The sequence below is a fragment of the Lotus japonicus genome, chromosome 2, assembly GCF_012489685.1.
Source record: "Lotus japonicus ecotype B-129 chromosome 2, LjGifu_v1.2".
NCBI classification, from domain to species: domain Eukaryota; kingdom Viridiplantae; phylum Streptophyta; class Magnoliopsida; order Fabales; family Fabaceae; genus Lotus; species Lotus japonicus.
This window is the reverse complement of record NC_080042.1, coordinates 31,190,805-31,213,265: the sequence shown is the minus strand read 5'-3', so window position 1 is coordinate 31,213,265 and position 22,461 is coordinate 31,190,805. Positions and strand designations below refer to the sequence as shown.

Below are 22,461 nucleotides of genomic sequence, written 5' to 3'. Positions count from 1 at the left end.
CATTTGTCTTTCATTTATTAATTTTTCCACGCTTCCAAACAGTGAGGTCCTCAATTATTTTCATTTATTACTCATCCGTGCATATTTTCATTGGATTCTGCTTTGGTTTACTTACATAAACTTTTTTGCTCTTATATTCAAGTTTAGTATGCTAAATGTTATGATGTATAATAATTAATAAATAATTAGTTTATTGGTAATCTGTGTATAATTATTGCAGCATTGGTGTTTGACACATAATACTGAATACAATATTATAGGGTGGTTCCTATTTGGGAAGTGTTATTCCTTCTTCTATCCCTAATTGAGGAGGGTGGCCTCAAGGTGATACTATTAGCTAATATATTTCATTTTTTCTAAAAAAAAATACTGAATACAATAATAATTCGTTTGACACCTGTTCCACCCGCATGGCCACACCCCATGAGAGAGATAGAGATGGATAAGAGATATGATAGGAAAATAAGAGAGAGATAGAAAGAAAAAGTGGATGGAAGATAAAGTTGGGTGTGAGTATATCAAAAACCCTACTGAATATTGTACCATCAGGTTACTGGGAGCATGTATTGCTGACTGGTGCAAACGAGGTGACAGCAAAACATTTTCCAGAGCCATTCTATTTGCACTGATAAGCAGCAAGAGTTAAATTTTCTTTTTATTTTTGTTCATTGAAGCATGATAGTGGAGAATGTGGATTTAAAGTTTTGAAGGGGAAATCTATCTTGTTAGACCTGCTAATGGGGTGAATGTAGATATGTTACACTTACTAACTAAACCTCTTTGTGTTCGATTCATAAGATATAATATAGTTGAATTAAAAAGCCTTATGTGAACTCGCAGGATATGTTACACTTCCATTTTCAGGTTAGGGTACATAGTACATATAATCATGCACCATTATCCCATCAAGTTAAAACAAAGTTCTCTATTGCCTCAGGTTTAATATGTCTGAATCTTTATTGTGCAACTCGCAGGATATGTTACACTTCCATTTTTCAGGTTAGGGTACATTGTACATATAATCATGCACCATTATCTCATCAAGTTAAAACAAAGTTCTCTGTTGTATACCTCAGGTTTAATGAGTCTGAATCTTTATTGTGCCAGAAACCAGAACTGCTATGCAGTTGTATATAATGGATGATGGATGATGATTTATCAACATCTATAGCTACTTTGATGCAAACTTAATTTTGTGGAATTAAATCGGAGCGTGCTCTTCCAAGAACTCTGGAGGTAAGAACATTCTCTTTTAACTCAAAATAATCATCGTTACTTGCTTTAGTTGCCGAGTTACACAATTTTTTATATTAAATATATATGTTTTCATACCGTGTAAATAATTAAATATACTGCCCTGCATGAAGACCATCAGTGTCAGAATTTGAACATGTGATGAGCAATGTAAACAATAAAAGGGGTCATATTTTGGTCGGATCTTCATTCATTCTTTTCTTTTCTGAGCTAATAATGTATAAAGATAAAGTCCAGTACCTCTTGTTGTTAAGGATTTATGTAAACACAGTCATGTAGCGATAAGACTCCTGGACCAAAAATGTAGGGGTCAATGGTGAGATGACTCGCACAAAGATGGAGAATCAGTTTACAGATCCTGATTCCTTGTCCCTTTTAAAAGAATCTTTATATTTGAAGCAAAATTGTCAAATTGAAGACCTTGTCCTGTTCTCCTGTTTTTTGGAAATTAAAGCTGGTCTAGCTAAGTATCCCTTTGTGAACATATCTTGATAATTCCCTTCACAATTATTTGATTAAAGTCTAACTTGGCACCACTTTCTGTCCTTAAAGGCCTTCCCATTACTTGCTCCATGCTCGCTGTTTTGCTTTGACTGATAAGCATGGCACTGCTTCCATTAGTACCTCTCATAACATTGTCAATGGCTTCCGTGTTTGGCTTAGCAATTTCATTCTCTCAGTCTCACGAAATGTATGCAGTTTGTATTTCTACAAATTGCATGTTGATAATGAAGATTAAAAATATCGTTTGGTTCATGGCTTCCTTAATAATACTGTGGTTTTTATTATCGTCAATGTTTCTCTGTACCCTTTCTCTTGCAGAAAATTCAGACCCTGCCCATCAATCAATCTGGGTTGTGTATCAACTAATCCCAAGTCATCATCGTTTGCATTTCCTTGGCTGATTCCTGAAAGGGAATAAGAATTGGTACCCCCATCTTGGAATTGCTACCCCCCTTATTTTCCAAAAAACCCAAAATTGCCCCCATGTTTTAACATTCTCCCTTTCCCGAGCCTTCACATTCTCTGCACTTTCTCCCGAGCTTTAGGGCTCGGGACTGGAAGTTATTTCCCGAGCTTTAGTGCTCGGGACTGGAAGTTGTTTCCTTACGTTTTCCTTACCGAGGTCTAAGGCTCAGGAAGTGTTCCAATTTCTTCAAGGAACCTTTCCGAGGTTTGGCAACCTCGGGAACACATTTTTCACATTCCGAGCTTGACAAACCTCGGGAAATCCACGTTTATATATTACCGAGGCATAGCCCTCGGAATTATTCCGGGAATTAGACCCTCGGGATGTTTCCGAGGAACAAAGCTCGGGAATTTTCATCAGGAAAATTATAATACTTCTCGAGACTTAAGGCTCGGGAATTATTTAAACAGGGATATTATAGAAATTTCCAGCTTTAAAGGGGGTAGCAAATCCAAGAGTGGGGGTACCAATTCTAACTCCCTTCCTGAAAATTCCTTGGATAACCTCATTCAGGTTAATCCTATTTTTTCACCCAATTTTCATTGTTTATAACTTTCTTAAATGTTTATTTGCAAGTGGTTTATGTCTACCTATGAGGTACACATTCGTCATTTTCTACCTTTTTTATAACTTCTTTTTCCAGAAACTAATTGAAGCAATCCTGAAGACCCTGATAGGAACAGAATATTAAGGAATAATTATACAAATTCTGGATGTTCGAGAGCCAGTCCTCTCCTAGTAATTCTGGAATTCGAGAGCCAGACCTCTCCCACTAAACTCACAACTTCTGAATAATCCCAACCTTCTTACATAACCCCTATTTATAACCACTCCTATATAATTTAAATTCAAACCATAGCAGTTACCTAACTGCTATAGTCATAAAACTACCCAGTACCCACAACTAGTAACTACATAACTTACACAAACTATCCATAACTAACTTAATTTAAATTAAATCAACCCCAGGTACTTTTTGCACGCACTGTTCACACTTCACACAGCCCCTATCAGACACAGAAAAATGTGAAATTCCTACTTGTGGGAGACACCCTGTATGGTAATCAAGGCCCAGTGTTCGAAGTAATATCTTTGTTCAATTTTAATTAGATTTTCAATTTATTGTTGATAGAAGTAATGGAAGTTAGTAATATAATAGAAACTTATAAAGATTCCAATTTAATAATATAAAAATAGAAGACAAAGAACTAAAGAAATCCTGCATTTTTATCAGATTGTACTACTGGAATGAGATGGAAAAACTGTAATATATTTCAAGTCTTAGTTTATTTATTTATTTTAATTAGTTGATCTAAGTCAGTTCTAGAGACATTATTGAAGGGTTAACCAAGGGTTCTAATGCTATGACATAACTTCACTTGTACTATGTTAGACACGCTCAAATAGTGAAGCGGGTTAATTAGTGGGTAGGTTAGTGTGAGGCATTTTGCCTATAAATAGAGAGTTTAGGGTGAGAATTGGTATCTTTTGGATCATTTGGGGTTTGGGACTTAGGGAGACTCACTGAGTCTTTCCAATTACTCAGCAACCATATCCAGTTCCTATCATACTAAAATCAATGTGCAGGCCAATATCTGGAAGTTGAACTTGATGGACGATTTGATAGAGACGTGCTCGAGTTTCTGGTGAAAGGTGAAGTGGTTGCTTACAGGTGACGTTCCACATGTGATAGTTGTCATATTTTAGATTACACGTTTCTAGAAATGTTAACAAGATCACTGCATTTTCCAGGATGAACTCGAGGCTACAAAATCTCAGATCCGCAGTTGTACTTCTTCACTTCAAAATGAGCCTGTTGTACCAGCTGATACTACTCCAGGTTTGTTTGCTCTTTGTTTTTGCTAGTGACATGTACCTGTATTAGCTGCTCAAGAATTAACTCTTTATACAGCTATTTCTGTGTTTGCAATGCAACTTGGGAAATTATTTAATCTTGATTTCTTATCTTCTGGCCTTAACATGCTCTGAAGAGTCTTTGAGAGAGAAGGTTTAGAATCCTTCCTTTCTTTTTCTTCAGACAATGCATGTACTTTCTTAATGAATATGCAGGTATGAACATAGTTTAGGTGTTCATGTTACTTTCTACTGTGGTCATTTATGAATTATTAATAAACATGAATTTCTTAAATTACAGCACTGCATATACTTTTTTTTTTAAAAGCAAAACTTTATTATTGATGAAAATATACAAACAAACACAACCCCCAGGCCACAAAAACGAATCAAACGAGGATGATCCTGTCTTATCTGAGCCTTTAAACCCCTAAGCATCAATTGCTCTAAGCCCCTAGGGCGCAAGCCTAACTCATTACCCACCATCTAGATGCCATGCGCCTTGGTAGATATGGTTACTATTATTGATGAAAATAGAGATATATGTACAAACAAACACAACCCCCAGGCCACAAAAGCGAATCAAACGAGGATGATCCCGTCTTATCTGAGCCTTTAAACCCCTAAGCATCAATTGCTCTTAGCCCCTAGGACGCGAACCTAACTCATTACCCACCATCCAGACGCCACGCGCCTTAGTAGTTATGGTTACAGCCCTGCATATTCTTATTGAAAGCATTTACCAATTCACCAAGCTTCCATCTTTGGCAGCCTGTCTGATGCATTAAATATATGATTGTAAGCTGGATTCTGTAGCTATAACCCTGGTTTTTTTGGTTAATGTGGAGAAGGGACCAGCAAAGGTTTAATGTCTATATTGGTGAACACCACTTCAAGAAAAACGTAATCTCTAGTGTTTAATTTTATTTATTTATTTTGAAAGGCTAGTGTTCAATTTTATTGTATAAAATAATATATATTTTTAAAGTAAAAAATTATACATCATCATAAAATCCGAGGAACCCTTCTCAAGAGAAAAGGAGGGGAGGCAAACTGTTTACGGTGATTTTTAGTAAACAAATATCCTCTTAGTTCGACTAAAGGGAAGTTTAAAATCGGGGCCCTTTTTGGGAAAACGTCTTGCCAAAGTGTTGTGTGTGAGTTGATATTCTTCGACGAAGATGAACGATTCAAAAGGAACTGGACTTTATTAAACACAGGTTAATTACATGAAGATCATAACGTAACACAGTAAAGAGAAATCTACAAGAGAAGTGAATCTCGACAGGGAAACAAACAAGCAAAACAACAGGCTTAAATGCAAGAAAAATAAGCAGTTGGTCCTGCAACGTACCCTCCATCATCACGTCTTGCTCTTTGAGTCTCATTGATGCGGACATGAGAGCCTTTTAGTGAATTTTTCAGAGTTGAGTTGGAACCCCTTTTCTGATGATGCTTCTCCTATTTATAGTGTTCTCTCTTCCTCCACGTTCTTAGCGGTTGTTCTTCAGTGTACGCGGGCTTCGTGGGTTTGAATTTTGGCTCCTTGCCCCACGTTCAGCCGGAGGTTTTGAGCACGTGATTTTAATCGTCTAATTGCAACGTGGGCGGTCTTGAGTCGTGGGTAACCGTCGCCATTCGTGGCATCGTGGGTACACGCACGTGCTGATAACTACCCATCACTCGGTAACTGCTTCCTTCGCTGAGTTTGTCGAATTTTCCCTTACTCCCTTGACTTTGGGGAAGGTTACCTAACGAGTCTCAGGCCTCACCATGGTCCCGTCTGTCGAGAAACCATCTTTCCGGCACCGGTGTCGAGAATCGTAGCGTTAATAATCTTAGTTCAACAGTTGCCCCCCAAAAATGTTGGTTGTCGACTGCTTTAGCTTGAAGATACCAAGCATTTTTTATCGCATCCGTTCAATCTCAACAATTCAAATGCTTTGCACCCTTGGCCGTTCGATCCTTAGGTCCAATCAATAGTCATGACGTCTGATGACTTTCCACTAGCTGACAGTTATAGCCTTTTTAGGGCCATGATTTCATTTCTACCAAAAAGCTGGGCAACGACATGATTTAATTAATAAAATACTCACTTGTATTCCAAATTTTATAAACTGAAGCACAATGCTGCCTTAGTTCCGTCTGCTTATAAATACCCCATTAACGTTCCTCTTCAAGCTTTACTTTCTTCAAAAAGCTTTCAACTTTCTTCTCCAGAGTTCTTACTCCGTCTTCCTCCGTTTTCCTCAGCACACCTATCTTTTTCTTCAATGGCTTCTAACCCTGAGCAGACCATTCCGTTGGCCACCGAGCTTAAGCTGGATGAATCCAAACGCGTGGCAATCCTAGAACCCCCCAACGAAGCGGAGAAGAGAGCTATCTGGAAATCCCAGGTACTCATTCCTTTCTCTGTTAATGGTACTTTACGCGCCATTTTGGGTCCTTTGAAAGTAGTGAAGCATGATAGGCCTAATAGTCTTCCTGAGGAACATGAATCGTTTCACCCTAGTGTTAGAGGAGAAGAGCTTATTTTGGCTTTCCAACCCTCTTATCGCATGCCATTTCTCAATGACCCAAAAAGTGTAACACCCCATTTTCTGTTATTAGGTTATTTGTTATTTTATTTTAATTAGTATTATGGTATATGGTAATTTGATGAATTATGTGATTTTATTAGATAATTAAGTGATTATGTGATATATGGAGTGAGTAAATTATTTAAATTATAAATGAGTGATATTTGTGATATAATTTAAATCTTATGTGATATAGTATAAGATTTAGCTAAATAAGGTTTTAGGGTTTAGTGTGAGTAATTGAGAGTGAGGCCCATTGTATGGCTATTTAAGGGTTAGGAGTGAAATAGAAAGAAAGAAAAGAAAAAAAATAAGGATTAGAAGAGAAGCAGAACAAGAAACACGTGAAAGCAGAGAAGGAGAGGAGAAAAGAGGAGAAAACTTAGAACTGATCTACAAGAGGTAAGGGTTTGGATTCATGTTTTATGGATTGGTATGATAGTGGATAATGATAGAAAGCATGATTTAGGAATCCTAGGTTGCAAAAATTCCCAAATTGAAATAGTTAGGGTTTGGCTTTTAGATGATTTTGGGGGTAGATGATAGGCTTGCATGATGCGCAGAAATTTATGTTCTCTTGTACCCTTTTTCGTGCTATGTTAATGGCCGAATTTGAAGAAGTAGTCTTCATAAAAGTTGTAGGTTTTTCTGTTACGAAACTTTTGCCACTGGTTTCACGTCATTCTGACGTCTGTAGCTCGATTTATGTGTATTTTAGTGAGTATAGGTTAAGCTGTCCAGTTTCTTACGAACTGCGGTTAGTGTACGATTTTTCCTGATTTTTGTACTTTGAATTGTGACTTGAAAATTTATAGAGGTTTACAAAACGTGTATACGGAACCATGATAAAAATATTAGATTTTTCTGAGTATATTTGATAATTTACATCTGTTTAATAGTTCATTAGATGTGTGGTGCGCGCACATGGCGAGTTGCGCAGGAAGATGTCGCAAGATGTCGCGACATGGCGAGTTGCGTAGGGAGATGTCGTGAGATGTCGCGACATGGCGAGTTATTCAGCGACATGGCGAGTTGCGTAGGGAGATGTCGTGAGATGTCGCGACATGGCGAGTTGTGCAGTGAGATGTCGCGAGATGGCGAGCATGAGCATGTCGCGAGTTTTTGGGAAAATTTAGAGAGAAATCCAGTCTTTAGGAAATAGTTGCAGAACCTGTTATATATGAATTATATTTAATTTACATCTATTTTTAATAATCATTATATGATGTTGTTTCTGAATTGATGTTATGTTTGAGATGCTAAGTTGTTGTGATTGCAAGTTGTATAATTGATAACATGTAATATGTGTTTTGTGCAACTGGTGATGAATATGCTAAAATAATTAGGACTTGGAGATGGTCTGAATATGCATATGTTAGTTGAGTTTTGCACAATACACTGCATAGTTGTCAAGAGGCAATGTTTGCTAGTTCTCGTGGAGGCTAGTGACTTGTCCCAAAACTGGAGTGGTTTTGAAGCCTAGAGCGAGGGCTTTATTGGTGGTTATCTGTCTGGAGTGGACGCGGTGATACCGCTAAGGATAACAACTTTGGTACCAAAGACATTTGCACGGGTCTCACTTGAGTCATATGTGTTATGGTGATATTTTTGGAGAGATTTGATGTGGTGGTAATTAGAGACTATTATATATGTTCTAATTGAGCTATAATTTATGGAGTATTTGCCATAACTATGAACTTGATTAATTATGTTAAAATTACATAATTTATTATTTGTTAGTGAATGTGAGTAATTTATGTGGAGCATAGATAAGCTTTTACATTATTTATTATTATGCTTATCCATATGATATGAGTTCTCACCCTTCTGTTGGAATGATGTTCTATGCGACATCGCTCAGGTACCGAAGATAGTGGAGCTTCTCGCGAGGGTTAGTTGGAGGAGCTAGTCTTTCATTTACGGTTTAGTTAGGGGAGTCATGCTCTGTTATGTAACACCGGGAAACGTTTAGTTTTGTACCTTGATGTTAAAAGTTACCTATGAACTCTCTTTATGTTAAATTTTGGAGTTGAAATAAATCCGCTGTGCTATGCATATGATGTTGCGACATTAAAGTTGGAAAATTTATATATTTATTATGAGCATGACAGGTGTTTTGATTTATGTTTCTGGAGAATAAGTGTGACACCCTCTGTGTTATGCATTTTACTCTGATTTATGATATATTATTATGCGGGGTTTAGAGGGTGTTACAAAAAGGGCCTTTCGTTCAGCTCCTCCTAACCCCTCTGCTAACGACAAAGCCTATCTCAAATGGTATCGACAAGAGGCAACACTGGAAAGATGTTGGGATTCTCGACTTGATTCAGCTGTCGAGATCCCAAATCTCGTATAACCCTGCCATGCTGTTGAGTGCGCTTTACTTTTGGGAGAGGTCTACTAATTGCCTTCATGTCCCCTTTGGCATGATTACCCCAACCCTCCTGGATGTTGCTGCTATCACTGGATTATGGCCTATTGGTGATGATTATCACTCCGTGCCTGCAGCTACTAAACCCATCACGATTCCTACTAATAACATCTCATTTGGCCGGTTTATTAAAGACCATTATGTCGAGAATGGTGAGGTGTCTGATGCTGAACATGTTGCGTTCCTGTTGTATTGGCTTTCAGCTTATGTTTTCTGTACCAAGTCCTTGCGTATACCCGCTAAGCTTTTACCTTTAGCCAACTTGATCCATGAGGGTCGACAACTCGATATGGCCAGGCTTGTTCTCGGCAACCTCTATCAAATGCTGAATGAAGCTGTCGAGGACGTTCGGAGTACCAAGACCATTTCTTTGAATGCGGCTGGACCTCTGTGGTTATTTCAACTTTGGTTGAATGCAGTGTTCGAATCTCTCTTGCCGGCGCGAGACAATCCTCCGACTGGTTTTAGCACTAGGATTGATGCTCATAGGCTTGAAACCTTGACCCCGGCTTATGACTCGTCGAGTTTTGAAGCTGACTTCAGGAAATATTTTACCATGTTTCTTGAGCTGAAGCATTATCGATCTAGTTTTTCTCCTTATAGCAAAGCTAGCCGTGGCCCTTTCTGGCTAAAGAACTCTTACCCTAACACATGTGACCCCTCGTCACCCAAGGAACACCACGTTACTCTCTGGAGGACCATCCTTTCGCCTAGGGCTTTGACTGTAGGCTTTGCTAGTAACGACTACACTTTGTGTGGCTATAACCCTCAATTGGTGTCTCGACAATTTGGGCTTAGCCAGGCTTTGCCCAACACCTTGTTCGACAAGAGCCTTGTCCTATATCCTGGGACCATCAAGAAGGCTTCTGCTTTTGACACAACTGTTCACTTCTATAACAATAAGCTTCTCAACCTGAGCCCTTTCAACTATGCTCCTTCGTACTATGCCACTAATGCCTTCAAAACCTGGTGGTCTGAGTATTGGGCCCAGATTTCGAAGCCCCTCGTAGATTGTCTTCAATGCATGACAGATGCTTTTCTTTTGCAGAAGCAGGGCTTCAAGAAGACCAAAGGTATGCACCTGGCAGAAATCTGATCCTTTCAAGAGTTCTTTGGTGTGGTATATTATCCAACTCTTCGCCTTCGAGATACAGTTGCGAAAGAAGCTCAAGTATTAAGGAAAAAATGGGAATCTAAAGCTAAAAAATCCAAGTTAGTCATTCCTCCTGGTGAGGAAGGTCTATCTTTTGTTATTCGAAAAACTGGCTTTAGGTTCCCATCCTTGCCCACGAGTAGGTTTGCATTGGCTTTTCCACCGGTCTTGCCCAAATGGGTTGATCACATAAATATAAACGTGTTAGCCAATCAAGCTCTTCCTCCTCGAAAGCGAGTAACTTGGACTAAATATCACTTATGGGACTTCCCGTATCATGTGCCCGTCGAAATCTTCAACCACATATCGCTGAACATGCGTATTGGTCAAGGTAATATTTCGACTTGGCCTTGACTTTGCCGTTTTGCCTCTTAACTTCTCTCTCCATTTGCAGCTGAAGTCATTACCCAACCGGCTCCTCAAGTTATTTCCCCGATGGCCCACTCCTCTAAGGACAAGCCGGTCGAGATTGAGGATGATGATGATGAGGACGATAATGTCAGCCTTGCTGACAAACTCAAGGTATTTTCCTTTCGGCTTTTCCCTTTCCTTTTAACTTCTTTGAAATATTGACTAATATTTTCTTCTGCAGGGTCGAAAAAGGAAAGCTAAGCCTACTGCTTCAGTTGGCCAGAAGAAGGCCAAGGGGGCCGGTGCTTCCACAACAAGCAAGGCTTCTCCATTGGTGTCTGATGCTCAGCCTGAAATCGATGGCAAGGAAGGTGGTGGCAACGCTGCTATTCAGGTATGTTTCTTATTTTCAAGAATACTTTGCGGCATTTTAGTTTGTGACTTCTCAATCAGATCGAGTTTTGCCTTTTTCTCAGGCTGATGTCCACGAGCATTCCACTTCCAATCTTCCATCCCGTGAAAATTCTCCAGCTCCCAGCCCTGCAAAATCCAAAACTGGGGGCGTCGAGAAGCCCCCTAAGGCTGCGTCTTCAGTCAAAAAGACTTCGACAGCTGAGGGGAGAAAGAAGACTAGGAGAAAATCTGGTCACAAGTCCCCTCACCATTCCAAGAGCTCCACCAACTCCAGCCCTTCCAAAGGGTCTACTCGTCAGGTAATCATTCGTCCCCATAACTTTTCCACGTTCTGGCGGCTCCTTGGATGTGCATCCTATTTTACTAAAGAGGCCACTAAAGAGGCCAAGGCTTACTTTTCTGATTTTCTCTCGTAGGAAACTCAAGGTGCAACTTCTCCTATTCATGAAGAAGAGACTCCTCAGGTCGAGATCCTGTTGCCAGCCGATGATTCGCGTTCGAGAGTGCAACCTGACAAGGATGCTAGCCCCATGCCTCCTCCAAAGTCGACGACTGCTATTGTGCAGCTTTCACCTCAAGCCAAGGGCGGTTCTTCATCTCGTGTGTCTAGCGAGAAGCTTGACACCTTATTTGAGGAAGACCCACTAGTGGCCTTAGATGGCTTTCTCGATGACACTTTGGAATGGGATTCTCCGCCTCGTCAAGCTGATGTTACTGCTAAGACTGCTCAATCCAGTGAAATTGCCAATCTCCAGCAAATTGAGGAGAGCCTGGGTCGGCTGAAGGCTATTGTCTTCGACAGTGGATTCCTCGACCAGATTCGAGCTGATTCTCAAACGAGTCATACTGCTAAGGAATTGCTCGTCTTCCTGCTTGGTCAAAAGCTTGATTCTCGCCAGACCGCTTTGGCCAACCTTCAATCCTTTTTGATGGATGCCTTAGCCACTTTCCATCAAGCCAAGGACATGGGCCAAGCTGTTAGCCTCAAGGAAGCCAAAGTCTCTTCTGGTAAAGCTCAGATTGCAGCGATGAAAGAGGACTTCAAGAGATTCACTGCCAGGAAGGTTTTAATTGCAGATGACATATCTGATGTCGACACTAAACTTGAGGAGCTGCGTCGAGAGATTACAAAGTTGGAGAAGAAACGGCTGATTTGGTCGAGGAAGGCCCTGCTGTGAAGACTCAACTAGATGCGCTCACTAAGGAAACCAAGGCTCTGATCGTCTCGACGAAGGAGGTTATCAAGGACTTAGAGGTTGATCAGGCTGTCAAGAGGGATCTCGAAGCCAAAATTGCCACTTTTGCTGACCGCTTGGATTCTTTCAAATCTCAGCTCTAGGATTCCTCTTTTCATTTATCGGTTTGTAATGATGACATTGTTTTGATCATGGCTTTTGATGCCAAATTTCCTGTACTTATTTCGACAACGCCTTTGGCACTTGACTTTTGGGCTATTTAATCCAACCATTAATTTGCCAAGCATCTTCGTTTTTCTACAATACATTTATGCTTTTACTCCTCAACGACTGCCTATTATTGTTGCACCGTTCAAACTTGAACGCATTATTTATGCCGTCATCGCTTGATTTTTGGGAAATAGGCCAATTTATTGCAGTCTTTTACCACGTTTTCTTGAAAGACCAAAGCTATTTACGATGGTAGTGGTGGCCTACGTGGCCTATAACCATAAGGTGAAGAGTTGGCAACTGATTGCCATTAATTAATGCAACCCTCTGTTACGAGCACTATAAATAGAGCGTTTCTTATTACTTTTCTTCAGTAACTTCTTCAAACTCCTTATCACTGTAACTCTTCCAGGGTTTTCCTAACTCCTTTAATCATGGCCAGTCGTCGTCTTCTCAACCAAATCCGGAGCTTGGCTTTTGATCAAGATTTGTTCTGGGAACTATATTCCTTTCTTCCCCTGGCTGAAGAGCTTGCAGGGCTCATTAACCAACTTCTGCATCGGAACATCATTGTTTCCGTGAGAACTCCTCTTCAGGAGTTCCTGGGGCTCCTGAATGAGGCAATGCCTCTGTATGAAGAGCACCGGGACTTCTCCGCTCAAGTGTTCTTTGCTGAATACCAAATCACTGAGAAAATGGAGGAGTTCGACGAGTTGAGGGCTGCTCTGAATCAAGTGGATCCTGAGGAGAGTGTGGGAGCTCTGAAAGTCTTGGTTGACAAGCTTTCCACCACTGCTCGTGAGGAACTGGAACTTCGACAAGAGAAATCGCGACTGGAAGCCCGGCAAGAAGATGTACTGAGACGCATGGAGCCTCTAAGGGCTAGATATAATAGTTATAGGGACAACCCTCCATTTTAGAGTTTTTTGCCATATTTGTAATGTTTCACTTTAATTAATAAAACACTCGATTTTGGCAATCTCTTTCTCATTTTCCTTATTCGATGTTTATTTCATGCAACATTGGCTTATACGCTTTTAAGTACTTGCCATTTATTGTCATTTGTCGAGTTTTATCCCCTAACTCTCTAATCGAATAAGCGTTGCCGGAAAGCACTGTCTCGATTTTGAAAGGGGCTTCCCAGTTTGGAGCCCATTTTCCATAACGTTTGTCTTTTTTATCAACCGGTAGAATAACCTTCCACACGTAATCGCCGGGCATAAAAGATTTAACTCTAACCTTTTTATTGTAAGCTCTAGCAATGCGGTCCTTTTGCCTGGTTAGGGTATCCAATGCCAATAATCTTTCTTCGTCGAGATTGACCAACCCATCAAGCATCATATTCCAATAGTCTTCACTTGGAATTTCCTCTTGCCTTTGGATTCTACATGACTGCAAATACACTTCTGCTGGTAGCACCGCTTCTTGGCCATACGCTAGTCGAAATGGTGTTGCCCCGATAGCTTCTTTAGGTGAATTCCTGTAAGCCCAAAGCACTTGGCCCAAAGTTTGATGCCAACTCTTAGGTTTTCGACCAACATGTTTCTTAATTAAGGTGATTAGCGTTTTGTTGGCCGCTTCTACCTGGCCATTCGCCTGAGCGTAATAAGGAGTTGAGGTCAGAAGCTTTATACCCCAAGATTCCGCGAATGATGCTACTTTTTGACCTACAAATACTGTGCCTTGGTCTGTAGTGAGTGATTCAGGTAACCCGAAACGGTATACTATGTGATTCTGAATGAAATCGATCACCGTGTCTTGGGTAACGTTTTGTAGAGGAATTGCCTCTACCCACTTGGTAAAGTAGTCTATGGCCACTGTTATATATTTGTGCTGCCTAGACGAAGATGGGTTAATCTCACCAATTAGATCTAATGCCCACCCCCTGAATGGCCAAGGTTTGATGATTGAATGAAGTTCACTTGCTGGCACATGCAGTATCCCTGCATGTCTCTGGCAATCTTGGCATCCCTTTGCATATTCCATGCAATCCCTCATGATAGTAGACCAATACATCCCTTGTCGAAATAGAATCCACTTCATCTTGATTCCTGCCTGATGGGAACCACATAATCCATCGTGAACAGCCGAGGTTGCTATGAACGCTTCATCTTCGCTTAAACACTTCAGTAGTGTTCCGTCGACATTTTTCTTGAATAGCTCATTTCCCATGATGACATAATTCATAGCCCTGTACTTTGTCTTTCTATCAGTGGTGCCCACAGGGTTTTGTAAATACTCAACAATTGGCTTTCTCCAATCACTAGGTGCCATATTGTTAATGACCAAGATGTCGAGGTCAGAGGGATTTAATTTTTCTTTGACTTCAATGAGTTCCTTCGGCCTAAATTTATCAACCATGTACCCTGATGCGATCTGCGCCAATTCATTGGCTTCTTGGTTATCTATTATGGGAACGTGACTTATTCCGGCCTCGTCGAATTTAGCCAACAAACTATTCGCTTTCACGTAATATCTAGCTAAATTCTCACTAACACATTTGTATTCTTTGGTAAGTTGCTTTATCACCAACTCAGAATCTCCTTTTACGACAACGTTCTTTGCCCCAAGGGCTATCAAGATCTCGAGGCCTGATGTCAACGCCTCATACTCAGCCTCATTATTCGAGCAATTACCCTTGATCCTAAATCTGAATTTAGTGGGGATGCCCCCTGGGGACACTATGAACATTCCAATTCTGGTTCCATTTTTATGGCTGGAACCGTCGAAAAATAGCTTCCAAGGCTGGATGCTTACGTAAGTTATGATCTCTTTAGGCAGGGTATGATCCGCCAAGAAATCGGCAACTGCTTGCCCTTTAATTGCTTTCAACGAGGCATAAGTTAGTGAATATTCGGTTAGGGCCAAGGCCCATTTGCCGATTCGACTATGCAAGATCGGTTTGGATAACATGTGCTTTATTATATCATAATGAGAAAAAACCATTACATCAATTGGCTTTATATAATATTTCAACTTTACACAAGAGAAGTACAAGCATAAGCACAATTTCTCGATCATGGTGTATCGAGTTTCTGCATCATTCAACACCCTACTTAAGTAGAATATGGCTCTTTCGTTGCCATCTTCACCTTCTTGAGCCAGCATGCTTCCAATGGTTTCATCTATGGCAGAGACATAAAACTTCATTGGTCTCCCTCCTATGGGTGGTGCCATTACGGGCGGGTTGGACAGGTACTTTTTAAGTTCATCAAAAGCCTTTTGGTGCTCTGTTTCCCATCGGAATACGTCTTCTTTCTTAAGTCGAAGAAGTGAAGAAAATGACTTAGTCTTCTCGCTGAGGTTGGTAATGAATCTCCTCAAGAAGTTAATCTTCCCCAGTAACGATTGCAGTTGCTTCTTGCTGGTTGGTGGACTTGTATCGAGAATGGTTTTGGCTTTGTTTTTGTTGATCTCGATGCCCTTTTTATGCACCACAAAACCTAAAAAATCACCTGCAATGACACCAAAGGCACATTTAAGGGGGTTCATTTTCAAGCCGTATTTTCTCAGATGCAACAAATGGTCATCCCTTGATAGGGATTTCACCACGATATCATCGATGTAAACCTGCATGAAAGTTTCAATAAAATCATGAAAAATGGTATTCATTACCCTTTGGTAGGTCGCGCCAGCGTTTTTCAACCCAAATGGTATGACCACCCACTCATATGTCCCTAAGGCACCAGGATATCGAAAAGCTGTCCTCGATACATCTTCTTCTGCTATGAAGATTTGGTTGTAGCCCGAATAACCATCCAACAAGCTTAAGTATTCGTGACCAGCAGCTGCATCCACCATCATCTCGGCAATGGGCATGTGATATTCATCTTTTGGGGTGGCAGCATTTAGATCTCGAAAGTCAATGCAAACTCTCATCTTCCCATTCTTCTTGATTACTGGGACCACGTTGGCTAACCAATCCACGTATCGAGTTGTTCTGATGAATTTGCACTTAAGAAGCCTTTCGATTTCTCCCTTGATTTTTACCAACACATCTGGATGAAACCTCCTGGGTAATTGCTTGACTGGTTTTTTGTCTTTCTTGATGGGTAACTGCAATTCTACCAGTTCTCGACTAAGTCCTGGCATTTCATCATAATCCCAAGCGAAACAATCTTTAAACTCTTTGAGTAATTTCACCATTCTATCCTTTAGCTCCGGGTCAATAAGAGCGCTGATGTATGTTGGTTTCTTCTCTGAGCCATCACCCAAGTCCACTTCTTCCAAAGGATCCTGTGCTTCCATTTTCTTGGAAACGTCGATCATTGGCTTCTCGAAACCCAATGGGCTACCATCATAGATGCAATCTAGCCTCAAATTGCGGAGATCTTCGAATTCTTCGACGCCCTGCTCGTCTTCTTCCAAGCGTGTGTTATCCCTTTTTGTTGTTGCCTCATCCTGAAGTGTCGTTTCGACGGGCAGAATTGAGACATTAGTAACTTCATCAATAACCATTTCTTTGGCCACTCTTGCGGCCTCTAAGGCCGTTCTTACTCTATTTTCGGCTGCGTAAGCCGAAATTCGAGCTATTCTCGAATTAATCATCTTTACCATTGTTTTGCCACTCAGTAGTGGCATCTTTCTCTTCATCGATGTGCCATCCGCTCATGGCATCAGGTTTGCAGCTTCATTGAGGTTCAGTCCTCGGATGGGATCCAATGTCACTGAGTACTCTGAGTATGGATTGAAATATTGATTGGCTACCGTGTCCAAAGGAGCAATTGTGGCTAAGCTCTTCTCGAAATTCTTCTTGCCAACGTAGCCTGTCTCTGCTAAATAGTAGCTTTGATCCGCTTGTACATTTTCGACGACCCCGTCCGATTTCCAAATGGATATACGTTGGTGCAAAGTTGAGGGTACTGCCCCCACGCCATGAATCCATTCTCTTCCCAACAGAAAGTTGTAATTGGCCTTTGAAGGGACCACAATGAACAACGTGGAGCGGGCCACCGTTCCTACGGTTATATTCAGCATGATTGCCCCAGGGAAGAACCCGTTTTTCCTTCATAATCAGAAAGTATCATATCATGGGGGATTAGGTCCGCTTCAGTTTTGCCCAACTTCTTGAGCATAAACCTAGGCATCAGATTGATCGCAGCTCCTCCGTCGACAAGGACTTTGTTAACTCCTTTCTCCTCGACTTTAGCCCAAACAAATAGTGGTTTCAAATGGCTCTTCATCTGTTCGGTTGGCCTCTGGAAAATAGCTCTCTCATCCTCGACAGACCCTTTTTGCATCACATAATAACACAAAGGGTTACCATTTGGCTCTTCCTCGACATAGTAGTCTTCCTCGCTTTCAGTAACCTCTGAGATTCTATCGAATTCTGCAGGTAAGATAGACACTATGCAAATGATGTTGAGGTCTTCTCCATCACTGTCGTCGAAATCTTCGAGCATGTCTTCATCCTCATCTTCAGCAGCATCTTTCCCCTTTTCCTTGGCTGGGTTTGGTGGCGCGGTTGTTCCCTGTTTAATGGCGTGGTCAAGCTGATTGATAATTGACGCCACGCTAGGTTCATTGCTAGGATTGTTTTCTGGTTTTATGTCCCATAGTGAACGAAACTTGCCACCTCTTTCCCTCTCAGCTTTCCTTTTCCTCAAGAAACGTCTAAACTGAGTTTTGGTCAATTGCTCAGGAGCATAGTAGTTCCCGGAGCCATAGGAGTAGCTTCGCGACACGCGAGAATTGTTGATGTAAGAAGATCCCTGGCCTAAGTCGATTTTCTGCCACTTTTGGTGTTGTTTTGGCTTTGGAGGTGCTGGCCTGAACCATTGATTTTTTGGTAATCCAGCATCAGGGACGTAAGTCTTGTCCTTGCCTGTTAACTTCTGGCCTTTATGGACATCGAGTTCCTGGTCTCTCTCAACCCACTCCTCGTGGGGATACTTCAGCCTCCTAGACACAAGCGCTTTCTTTTGATAGTGTTTTTTCATTTCAGAATCTTGGTAGGCTTTGGCTGCAGACTTGTCGAAGACTGCGCTGCATCGAGGGCACAACATGACTTCTTTCTCACCATCTTTGCTCCGGGATAGAAATTCAACAAGAGTTTCTCCAGCCTTGGGGTAAACTTCATCCAGGCTCATCTCTTTCTCGATCTCTGGTTCTTCGACTGCAGTGTTTTTCTCCTTTGCCTCCCCGAGCGTCAGACCCAGATCTAGCTTTTCAGATATATCGACCATGCAAATATGGAAAGGTTCAACATAGTTGGTCTCAGCCATCTGCAACGGATCAGAATCAATCTTCATTTGGCCTTTAGCTTTCTCATCATACTTGAGTCTCCCTGAATCCAATGCCCCCTGCACAAGATCCCTGAAACGAACACACTGTGAGGTCCAATGACCCAAAAAGTTGTGATACTTACAATATTTCTTCCCCTTCCTTTGTTCAGGAGAAGGAAGCTTTTGGTCTTTTGGGACCACAAGCAAACCATCAGACACAAGTATATCATAAATTGCATCACATTTGGTCACATCAAAAGTATAAGTTTTCACAGCAGGAGTGGTATTCTTGGGGCTTTCTTGCCCAAGTTTGTTTTCATATGGTTTCAATGCTTTACAAACGTAAGGATCGCCTGGCTGGAGCTCAACCAGATTGACATCATTTATGTCAACGTTTGCAGGGACTTCTCGATAAACACACGAATTTTGACACATTGGATCAGTGTCTATGTACGCTACTTTTTCCTTTTTTGGCCACTTAGTGGTCTTGGCCTTTTCTTCAGACTTTTCAGCCTTTAGTAATTCGATGTGCATCACTCTGTCTGCGAGTAGGAACATATCTCGAATATACTGAGTATCAATTTTCTTTCTAATAGAATACTCTAGACCCCCAGCGGCTAAGACAACTAGCTCATGTTCAGGGACATGAGTGAAACATCGAGATTTAAGCATCCTAAACCTGTTTAGATAATCATCAATGGACTCTGCTGTCTTCCTTTTGACACTAGCCAAATCCTTCAAACTTACCTTGCACTCTCCCCTAAAGAATTGTTCATGGAAAATTCTTTCCAATTGGGCCCATGTATGGACTGACCTTGGGGCGAGGGTAGTGAACCAGGTAAACGCATTCTTAGTTAAAGAACTTGGGAAGTACTTCATTTTCAAATTTTCATTGATGGCTAAGTCCCCTGCTTCAATCTGGTACCTGGCTATGTGCTCTACAGTAGACTCTCCTGAGTCCCCAGAGAACTTGGGGACCTTCCAACCTCGAGGAAGTTCAGATTCGAGAACTTCTTCTGTAAAGGCCGATACAAAATGGGGTCTATTTGCGAAACCTACGTTGAAGCCATGTTGGTTCAACAATTGTTCCACTACCGCAGCAACATTTTGTTGCCCCCAGCGTTCTGTTGTCGCATTCTTTCTAGCACACCATCAGCGTGCTCATCCCTGTTCACCATATACACATTTTGCAATGGCGGTCGCACTCCCTCATTTCCCCCAAACAAAGGGTTTGCCCCCAAGTCTTGGTGCTGTGGCGCTTGATAGCGCATAGGGGCTGGGACATGATTAGGCAATGGGATTTGATTAATCCCTGGTGCCGGTTGGATTTCGACTGCTGCCCCCAGAGCTGTAGCCAAACGATCCATCTGATGTGCTAAATGCTGATTATTGGCATTATTATTTTGGAGCACGGGGTTAATTATTTCACCTATCTGTCAAGATAGCATGTTAACCATCTCACGGTTGCTATCATCCACTTGCTGCCTAATGGCTTGAAGTGAACCAGAGTTCATACCTGTGGACAAATAAATTTGCGAACTGGGCCCAGGGGTAGGGCTAGGAGGGCTAACTCGACTTCCTAAGTTCAACATTGTCCCATTTGCCCCAAAAGGGGGTATACTAAATGGGGGAACACTCTTGGAGAATGTCGAATAGGTGCCTTGTACGCCTTGCATCATAGATGCGGGCATACCAAAAGGCATGTCTCTTACGGGCAAAGAAACATTCTGCATAAATGAGGTTGGTGGCATGTTTACCACTCCCCTTGTCACCGCTGGGACAATTTGTGCCTGCACTGATGTAGACACGGGCATTTCTGCAACTGCAGAAATCACCACATTCTGGGTTGGCATAGTGGTGCCAGGCCCCATCCCAGTAGATACTTCTTCATTATTGTTACCGCTACTTCCCCCGGGGCTGCTCTGATTGCCCACGTTAGACTCTTGGGGGGAGGTTCTTCCTCGATTGCTTGCCATACTTACAGTCTTACCACTTCTCAGGTGCATATAAAACGTAAATCACAAGCAAAGCAAGTAACAATTACCAGATAGCATGCAATAAACCGAACACACAAAACGCTTCTGTAAAACTTAGTTTTCACAAAAACGGTCCCACTGGGCGTGCCAATTTGTTTACGGTGATTTTTAGTAAACAAATATCCTCTTAGTTCGACTAAAGGGAAGTTTAAAATCGGGGCCCTTTTTGGGAAAACGTCTTGCCAAAGTGTTGTGTGTGAGTTGATATTCTTCGACGAAGATGAACGATTCAAAAGGAACTGGACTTTATTAAACACAGGTTAATTACATGAAGATCATAACGTAACACAGTAAAGAGAAATCTACAAGAGAAGTGAATCTCGACAGGGAAACAAGCAAGCAAAACAACAGGCTTAAATGCAAGAAAAATAAGCAGTTGGCCCTGCAACGTACTCCTCCATCATCACGTCTTGCTCTTTGAGTCTCATTGATGCGGACATGAGAGCCTTTTAGTGAATTTTTCAGAGTTGAGTTGGAACCCCTTTTCTGATGATGCTTCTCCTATTTATAGTGTTCTCTCTTCCTCCACGTTCTTAGCGGTTGTTCTTCAGTGTACGCGGGCTTCATGGGTTTGAATTTTGGCGCCTTGCCCCACGTTCAGCCGGAGGTTTTGAGCACGTGATTTTAATCGTCTAATTGCAACGTGGGCGGTCTTGAGTCGTGGATTACCGTCGCCATTCATGGCATCGTGGGTACACGCACGTGCTGATAACTACCCATCACTCGGTAACTGCTTCCTTCGCTGAGTTTGTCGAATTTTCCCTTACTCCCTTTACTTTGGGGAATGTTACCTGACGAGTCTCAGGCCTCACCATGGTCCCGTCTGTCGAGAAACCATCTTTCCGGCACCGGTGTCGAGAATCGTAGCGTTAATAATCTTAGTTCAACACAAACCCAACAAAAATAGGGTCACGAAGTCTCCAACTAGTAGAAAACAAAAGCCCACCAAAAATTGCCTACAACCACAAGTCCCAAACAAAAAAATCTATAAAGGCTGGAAAGCTCCAAAAAGCTAGGAAATATGCACCCACATCGACACTGGGACGCTAAGAGGAGAACATCACTCTAAGTTCTCCCTCGAGTAGCCACGTCTTCTTAGTTCTAGTAAAGTACCTGCCAGAATAACCTACATCTGAGGGTAAAGGAGCTAATACCTCTAAAGGTGTAGAAGCGTCATACAGACCATTCACCTCTCTGGCAAAGACAAAAGCTCGGCACCAGCAGAGGAGGCAAAGCTTCAGCTACCTTCTAAGGGGGATCATCCCACCACACATTATAAGGAAATCAAAAGCAATAGAAGCTAAAACATGTGCTACACTATTAGCCTCACGTCTCACATGACAGAACTCCATAGAGGAGATACTAGAAGCAATCCTCCAACAATCTTGCATAATTGTCAGGATTTCCACGGGGCAAGATGACATGTACAATTATTAGAGTTATGTTGAAAACTTAAAAAAAAAATTGGTTACATAAAAAAATGTTATTATTTTTTTGATTAAAATATCTTAGTATATTCTTAATTTAAATTTACTATTTTTTAATTTTGAAATAAATAAAAATTTGTTTATGTTGAGATTTATTTAAAAATTAATAAACATTTGTTTTTTTTTTTGAAAGAAATAAACATTTGTTAAAATTATAATATCTTTGTATTTTTAAAGTAAAAAAAATGTTCTATTGTGATATATTACTTTTGTAACTAAACAGAGTGATATATTACTTTTGTTGTAGATTAAAAAAAAATTGAAAGAAGGATATATTATATTATTGAAGTCCGAAAATCAAG

General features: G+C 41.2%; 2 protein-coding genes across 2 annotated transcripts; both read left to right on the top strand.

The window, feature by feature from the left end:
- The first annotated feature begins 158 nt into the window (after positions 1–158).
- On the top strand, positions 159–10,757 carry LOC130737879 (uncharacterized). The gene is made up of 5 exons (XM_057589737.1): positions 159–999; positions 1,108–1,236; positions 3,812–3,896; positions 3,977–4,064; positions 8,519–10,757. The coding sequence occupies exon 5, from the start codon at positions 9,021–9,023 to the stop codon at positions 10,182–10,184; it is 1,164 nt and encodes a 387-aa protein (XP_057445720.1). The 5' UTR covers positions 159–999; positions 1,108–1,236; positions 3,812–3,896; positions 3,977–4,064; positions 8,519–9,020; the 3' UTR covers positions 10,185–10,757.
- Positions 10,677–12,478, top strand: LOC130736332 (uncharacterized). Its single transcript, XM_057588170.1, has 4 exons — positions 10,677–10,763; positions 10,834–10,986; positions 11,069–11,305; positions 11,423–12,478. Exons 1-4 carry the CDS (start codon positions 10,677–10,679, stop codon positions 12,182–12,184), a joined length of 1,239 nt encoding a protein of 412 aa, XP_057444153.1. The 3' UTR covers positions 12,185–12,478.
- Positions 12,479–22,461: the final 9,983 nt, after the last annotated feature.

What these genes read in the sequence shown, in the direction of transcription:
- LOC130737879 (XM_057589737.1), top strand. Translation starts at nt 9,021, where the DNA reads ATGCTGTTGAGTGCGCTTTACTTTTGGGAGAGGTCTACTAATTGCCTT.
- LOC130736332 (XM_057588170.1), top strand. Translation starts at nt 10,677, where the DNA reads ATGGCCCACTCCTCTAAGGACAAGCCGGTCGAGATTGAGGATGATGAT. An exon ending in GCCTTGCTGACAAACTCAAG is followed by an intron (nt 10,764 to 10,833) that starts GTATTTTCCTTT and finishes TTTCTTCTGCAG; the next exon opens with GGTCGAAAAAGGAAAGCTAA. An exon ending in GTGGCAACGCTGCTATTCAG is followed by an intron (nt 10,987 to 11,068) that starts GTATGTTTCTTA and finishes CCTTTTTCTCAG; the next exon opens with GCTGATGTCCACGAGCATTC.